The 8,056-nt window shown below is 34.0% G+C and overlaps 1 protein-coding gene across 1 annotated transcript in view; it reads left to right on the top strand.

Annotated features, from left to right (window-relative positions):
- LOC108316687 (serine/threonine-protein kinase Nek1) overlaps positions 1-8,056 on the top strand; it is a 174,516-nt gene that overhangs the window by 3,118 nt on the left and 163,342 nt on the right. Inside the window, exons 2-3 of the mRNA XM_017546660.2 lie at positions 6,031-6,195; positions 6,608-6,704. Coding sequence (XP_017402149.2) covers positions 6,079-6,195; positions 6,608-6,704 — 214 coding nt within the window. The 5' untranslated portion in view covers positions 6,031-6,078. The remainder of the gene's footprint in view (positions 1-6,030; positions 6,196-6,607; positions 6,705-8,056) is intronic.

The following is an 8,056-nucleotide window of genomic DNA, read 5'->3' as shown; positions in this document are numbered from 1 at the left end:
GGCATATCTGGTGAGTGGGAGGTAAGAAGACTCACATTATTTGTGCATGGTAGAGGCAGTAGATAAGGGTAGTCAGTTTTTTATTTTTCCTGAGAGGGACTCTTGCTGTGTCGCCCAGGCTGGAGTGCAGTGGCGCCATCTCGGCTCACTGCAACCTCCGCCTCCCAGGTTCAAATGATTCTCCTGCCTCAGCCTCCCAAGTAGCTGGGATTACAGGCCTGCACCACCACACCCAGCTAATTTTTTGTATTTTTAGTAGAGACGGGGGTCTTACCCTGTTGGCCAGCCTGACCTCAAACTCCTGACCTCAAGTAATCTGCCTCCCTCAGCCTCCCAAAGTGTTGGAATTACAGGTGTGAGCCACCATGCCCAGCCAAAATTATATATCTTTTTACAAGAGATTGGGTATCGTGTCACATTTTAATATAATTTGTATTCATTCTCGGTGTTAACGTGTTACGTCATATCCTTTATCCACTTTCTGTTCGATTGTTTTATTTTTTGATCTTATAAATATGTAGGAGCTTTTTATTTGTTAGAAAAATGAGATCTTGGTAATATGAGCTAAAATATTGGTCTAGTCATATTAATCGCTTAAGCTACCCACTCCAAGATAGAAATCATTCTCCCATGTTTTGTTACTATTAACCTTTTATTTCTTACATTTCAGTATTTTAGCATCTAGAATTTAGGTTGGTGTAAAATGAGGAAATAACTTTTTTTTTCCACGTGCCTACCTAGTTGTCTAACTATTGGTTTTGAACTATATTTCAAAATCTTTTTTCCTACTGATTTGAAATGTCACCATAATTATTCACCAAGTTTTAAAAGTTTTTTGATTTCTGGACTTCTTGTGATTTGCCTATTTCATAATTATTGTAGCTTTGTAATGTGTTTTGATATTAAGCAGAGCAAATTTTTCTTCATTGCTCTTCTTTTTCAGTATTTCTCTGGCTGTTAATCATCTTTTTTTTTTTTCTTTGATTAACTTTAAAATCAGCCTGTCTAATCACCTCCAGCCCCAAAGCTTATGTTTTTATTAGGACAGCGTTAAATGTAGAGATTAGGAATGACCATCGTTATGATATTGAGTCTTCATATACATTTCTTTCTTTTTATTTCCCCCGTGGTGTGTGTTGTTTTTTTAAATATTTTTCTTTAAGTTTTTTGAATATTTTGTATTGGTCCATTTTGTAGGTTACTGATCCTGGCCTTCTGCTGTGTCCTGTCTGCTATGAATCCATGAATGAATTCTTAATTTCAGATATTTTATATTTTAGTTTTAGAATGTCCACTTAATTTTTTTAAAAATAAATTTTAATTCTTTGTTGAAATTCTCCATCTTTAAAAAAAATGTTTTATCCATCTTTTTATCTTATTTTCTTAGACATATTAATTAATCATGATTACTTTAAAGTCCACTATTGGTAACTTCATATTTGAGTCATTTCAGTCTGTTTCTGGGTTTTGTTTTGTTTTTTTTAAATGTGCATCGTTATTTTTTGATGGGATACTAGACATTGTGAATGAAAAGTCTTGGAGCCTCTGAAACATGTATCTTGTGAAAATTGTTTTGCTTTGGCAGTCTGATGAAGCATCAATGAATACCTTTTATTCTTTCCATGGTTGCTTTTAAGCTTTGTCAGGACCAGTCTGTTTTAGGCCTCCTCCATGTATGCACAGCATAGGAATAGGCTAACAGGAGCAGAATTTATTGTAGATTTTTGGACTCCTTCTATTCTTTTTCCTCTTCTCCAGGATTTTGGTAGCACTGAACTCTGACCACTTTCTCTTTTCAGCAAGACTGCCGCTTTATACTTGAGCTCTGTTGGTCTGTAGCACAGTTTGGAAACTCTCTTTAGGGAAGAGGCTGGGCTGAATGTAGAACCCACTAGTATGTTCCCCCCTTTCAATGATTATCACCCCTCAATGCATTGCTGTTTCTTTACATATTTTATACAGGTTTTAAATTGTTTCTGAAGGTGGGGTGGACTGATACTAAGGGCACCATCATGGTTGAAAGAGAGTTTCACTTTTATTATGCAGATTTTCACTCAGTCTCCTAGATCATAGATGGTATTTCCATTCTTAGTTGTCTCTAGTTTACCCAATCTAGAGATTCCTGTGGCCTTTCTAGATGGGAGAGGAGTCGTTATCTGACTGGGAGAGGTGGAGGAGGCAAACTGAGTGTCTGATGCTTCTTTCACAGGCTTTTAACCAATCCTGTTTGAGTACTAATATTATCCTCACTCTTGGATACCCTAGTACTTCTAATTACTGAGCTAGTTTATGGTGGGAATCGACTTGTTTCTGACTTATTTCCCACTGCTGGCTTAATACAGCTTTTCTCTAGTCTCCTAAGTCAGTTGCTACGTGTCCTTTTGGGTTTGCCAGCTTCCAGAACTGTATTGCTGTGGCCTTCTCTTCTGTTCTTCTCTTTCTGTAATCCCTTTAAAGTCATGTGAGTTAGGTTTGGAGAAGTAGTAGAGGTAAAGATGGATAGTCAATCTAGTGTGCTTAACTGTAGATTGCAGTTCATTTATTTTTACTTTTTAAAGAATTAAGCTAAAGAAATTAGTATCATGACTTCTTTTAATTTTTTGATGGAATGGCTTTCTCCATCATTCTTACTCTAGAGTACAATTCTAAGCAGTGTTACTGTTTCTTATTTTCTGACTTTTAAATTTTCTTCTACCTGAGTCATAGACTAGTAGAGTTGGTAGGGTCCATAAAACAGCATTAAGTTTAAATCTTTTGTGTTTCTAAATAAAGAAACTGAAGTCCACAGAAGGCAAATGGTTAGCTTTTGATTATGTAGCTTGTAATCTTGTCTCTTGATTCTGAATTCATTGCTTTATTATATGACATAACTTTGGAAAGCTCAAATATCAAAAAAGTCCCTGAGTTTTTCCTTTTTGCCTATCTTCAAGATCAGATATGTATGATAGAGATTGAATTGGTATAATTATTAGAGACCTCAAGAACACTGTAGAGTGAGTAAAGTTGGTATTGTGATCTTCATTTGGTATTGGAAACTGAATGCTAGAAAAGGCAAACATTAATTTGAGTTTATTACAATACTGAAGTCAACAGGATTTGTATGTTCCTTCAGTTATAAGTTATGATTTTGTATGTGGAGGCTTGTGGTATAATTTGTCTTCTATTTCATTTGGTTTGAAACATTTTATAGAATTATAATTTAGTTGAGAAGTCTCTCAACTAGGAAAAAGTAGCTCAGTTAAATGTATTGTAAGATCTATTGTTTCATGTTTTCTCTTTTACTTCCTCTAATGTACAACTGACTTTACAAAAAAGGAGAGCTTGTCTGTTTTCCTGAAAGTCATCTACCATAAGTCTTTTGTTGTTCAGGAAAGTGTTTGCGTTTGATGTATTTGATGGCAATTAGAATCATCTTTCTTCACTCACAGGATCAGTAGATTCTCTTCTGCTTTATAGGGTTAGAGCCATCGTGCTTAGTAATGTTGGCAGGAGAATGCAACACTAGGGACTTCTGGAGCTTCCATCTTGTTAGTGTGGTCCCTAGAAAGGACTTGGCAACTAAATTCTTATTAAGGAATGGCCAAATTAACTGATTTTGTTTTCTCTCTCTTGGCAAAAAGTCACAGAAGAAGGATGGTTGTGAAATAATCTCATTATATGGCAATTATTTAATCTATGAAATTTAGATTGCTAAGATGAGTTTATCTTGTGTTTTTTTCCCTAAGTAGCATAGTAATGTAAGAAACATTCATGTTCTGGAGAAATCATTACATTGTGGCTGTTGCCCAGATAGCTGTTATATTGTACCAGTTAACACAACTTGGACTTAAATATATTTGGAACAACTTTTCATCTTTAACTCACTGACGCTAAAATGCTGTAATAATGGTTTATTTCTTGTTTCTTTTAAAATTGATAAAAGTATTCTTGTTTTCTAAGGTAGAAAAAGGCTCTTTCTCACAGAATTTCATGCAGCATAATTATCTCATCATTGTTACCACAGGCTGAGTTCTGGCCTGTAGTTTGCTCTTCCAGGCCCAGAATGTGAAGTTTGTCATCTAAGGAGATTGTATCATTTTTTAGAGGCAAAATAAAGTTAAAAACAAATTTAGCATGAGGTGGATGAGATGAGAACATGGATTTATTTGTGGTAAACTGCCACAGAAATTTAAAAAGTGTTTCCCAACAAGCTTATTTTCTCCTAGAAAGGAATCATCCACTGGAAGCCTGCCTTCTGTGAATGGAAATAAAACAGAGAAAGCTAGGTGAATTAAATGTTTATCAGTTTTAGATTAGCATAGTAAATTCATGGATGTCTACAATAAGGGTGATATTGCCAGTAGGTGGCACACATTATTGCTCTTATGACTCCTCTCTTTCACTTTTTTCAACTTTCACTACCTAGGTTATTGTATTCTGGGTTCTGAAATGACCACTTTTTTGAAATTACTATTGCTAAACTGGTAATTTTCTTGGTATGATAAGGGTTTAAGTATGATACTAAAAGTGGAAATAGAAAAAATTCGTAAACTTGTTTATATCAAAATAAACCTTTATGTTTAAATACAGGCAAACAGGTTATAAGGGAAAAATTATTTATGACAGATAAGGGCTTCATTACATAAGGAGTTTTTACAAATTAAAGACTAACCCAATAGAAAATGAATAAAGAACATGGATGAGTATTTAAAAAGAGAAGAAAGGGCATGGTGTCTCACACCTGTAATCCCAGTGTTTTGGGAGGCTGAGGCAGGCAGATTACTTGAGTTCAGGAGTTCAAGACCAGCCTGGCCAACATGACAAAACCCTGTCTCTACTAAAAATATAAAAATTAGCTGGGCATGGTGGTGAACACCTGTAATCCTAGCCACTTGGGAGGCTGAGGCAGGAGAATCGCTAGAATGTGGGAGGAGGAGGTTGCAGTGAGCCGAGATCGCACCACTGTGCTCCAGCCTGGGTGGCAGAGTGATACTCCATCTCAAAAAAAGAAAGTTCAATAAATGCGGAAGAATTTTTCAAATTCAGTGGTAAGCAAAAGACATTAAAAATGAAACACCATTTTCTCCATTAGACGTAAGGAGTAACAACAATAACAAATAGTGACACAGTGCTCATATGTGCCAAGCACTGTTTTTAGTACATTACTTACGTTAACTAATTCTTCCAACAGTTCCGTAAATGTGTACTATGGTTATTCGCATTTTGCATACGACCAAACTGAGCACATAAAGATAAGTAACTTGGCTAAGGTTACGTAACAAATAAGTGATAAAGCTAAGATTTAAACCTAAGCTTTCTGACTCTAAAGTTTCAGTGTTCTTTACTACCCTTTATTGCTTCTTAAAGATTTTAATAAAAAACAGTATTTTGTTTTTATAAATAACATTACAGTAAACATCTCCCTGAATATAAAAAATAATAATAACCAGTGTCAATAAAGGTTATCTAGTAGCAGGCACTACTGGTTAAATATATATTAATAGACATTTCTGTTGAAGATATTTGTTTGAAAGCCATACTGTCACATGGGCATATTTGTTGAATTCAGAAATTATCCAGAGGAAATGCTTACAATAAGCACATTAAAATATATGTACAAAAACTATCTGAAATTGTTCTATAATAGCAAACATTTTAAATGAATGTTGAATAAGAGGGGATTAGTTAAATAACTTCAGGAAGTAGTGTATTTGGGTTTCATTCTCTTTGGAGAAAATAAAGTAATGCTACTAATTAATTCAGGTGAGAAAAGTTTGCCTTTCTCTCTATACATGTTAAAAATATGCGGTATTTGGCTTTCCAAAGTATTCTTACAAAATTGAAATATCACCTTTTTTTCTCTCTTTTTAGGTATAATTAGGTTCTACTAGTAAAGCATATAAAGTATAACTTTTAGTAAATGTATTAAATATCCCTTTATTAAATGTTAGCAAATCACTAAAGAATTAGAATTTGAATTAAACATTAAAATTGTTATAATGTTATAATGTTTTATCTCTCATGTTGTAAATGCTTTATCTTTTTTGTTAGTTTTCTAAATGTCTAGCGTATCTGTAAAGATGCCTTAGAAAAAGAGTCATGGAGAAGTATATCAGACTACAGAAGATTGGAGAAGGTTCATTTGGAAAAGCCATTCTTGTTAAATCTACAGAAGATGGCAGACAGTATGTTATCAAGGAAATTAACATCTCAAGAGTAAGTATATTTTTAGTTTGGTTTCATGAGTAATAGTTTGATTACAATAGAGCTCATTGTTAGAGATTTTCTTTTTAAAAAAAGAAAAGGTAATCTATAAACCAAACCAAAAGACTGCTTTATTCCCGCTAATATCAGAATACTCTATATATGTTCTTTGAGATTTTTTTCTATGATATGTGCTTATGCTTATGTATTTAGAAATATATACTTGCTGTTCTGTAGCTTAATTTAGTTTAGACATCTTAAAATGTTTCTACTTACAGATTCAACTCATTCTTTTAACTTCTTGCTATGTTTTGTTGATTGAACTGTATTAATACCAGTATGTTTTAACTACTCCTGCATTGATGGAATTTTAGGTGGTTTATTAATAGTTTAATTTGCTATTTTCTTTTTCCTCCCATTTAAGATGTCCAGTAAAGAAAGAGAAGAATCAAGGAGAGAAGTTGCAGTATTGGCAAATATGAAGCACCCAAATATTGTCCAATATAGAGAATCATTTGAAGGTCAGATAAATTTTGTGACAGAGTTGTTAAAAAATCGTAAGACATTAATCTTTTTGTGAATGCATTCTTAGGAAAAAAGATATCATTTTTGCTTAAAAATATATGCATATGAATATCAGACTGATTCAGGGGCAGTACTGATGTATTGTGTCTGTACATTTTTGTTTGTTTTGTTTTGTTTTGTTTTGTTTTGAGGCAGAGTCTTGCTTTGTGGCCCAGGCTGGAATGCGGGCACATGATCTCAGCTTACCGCAACCTCTGCCTCCCACGTTCAAATGATTCTTGTGCCTTAGCTGTATAATTTAATACTGGCTGTTACTGTGATTGCTTTAAAAGAAGCAATGTAGTAAGTGAAGTGCAAGAATTTGGACAGAGCAAGAACAGTAATTTACATATTTTAAAACTGAACTTCCAGCAAGTGCTGCCACTGCTACCACCAAGAAAATGTTCTGATCTTTAGAAAGTATCCTACTCAGGATGCTCCTCTATACTTCACTGTTATAATATTGAGGTATATGGACAGTTTTCTTAAGTTCTTAAAGTATTATGGCTATTATGCTGTTTTGGAACTATGTGCATTATATTTAATAAATGCAGGTATTAAGATAAGACAAAGCTTCTCTAAAGGCAAGTCAAAGTGGCTTATTGAAGTCCTACCCAAATATTTTCATCATTATTATAAATTTCTATAAACTGAATAACAGAAAGATAATCTAGGTTGAAAGCAGAAGATAAGTGAAATGACTCAGGGACATATCACATACCAGTTTCAGAGTCTGAATTAGAGCTAAAGTATGTTCCCAGATGAACTCAGTATCTTTAATAAAAGTATGTTGTACTTTTATAAAAAGGTGATTCAGTGAATATATTATGTCATAAGGTGCTCTATTTTTTTTATGCTGGCAGTGAAATGAAGATTTATATTTCATGTGAAACAGTACAATGTTAACCAATTCTTCCTTTTGAGGACCTTGATTTTTCCTTTATCTTTCTCCTGGCATCCATCTTTTAGTTTCTTTTTTTGTTGTTGTTAACAAAATTTTAATATTTCAAGTTAAAAGGTTTTGAGCAAATGTTCCAGCAGATGTTTTGGATTTATATTGGCGGCTTCACATAGAAATATCTGTATGATTCAAAAGGGGTGACATATATTAAAAATAAGGCTTTATTATTTCTCTGAGTTTTAAAAGAATACATGCTCATGACAAACAAATGATAGCATACTCTAGCCGGGCGCGGTGGCTCACGCCTGTAATCCCAGCACTTTGAGAGGCTGAGGTGGGTGGATCATGAGGTCAAGAGATCGAGACCATCCTGGTCAACATGGTGAAACCCCATCTCTACTAAAAATA

Source organism: Cebus imitator, unplaced genomic scaffold (genome assembly GCF_001604975.1).
Source record: "Cebus imitator isolate Cc_AM_T3 unplaced genomic scaffold, Cebus_imitator-1.0 Scaffold190, whole genome shotgun sequence".
Lineage (NCBI taxonomy): Eukaryota > Metazoa > Chordata > Mammalia > Primates > Cebidae > Cebus > Cebus imitator.
This window is presented reverse-complemented; position numbering and strand designations above follow the sequence as displayed.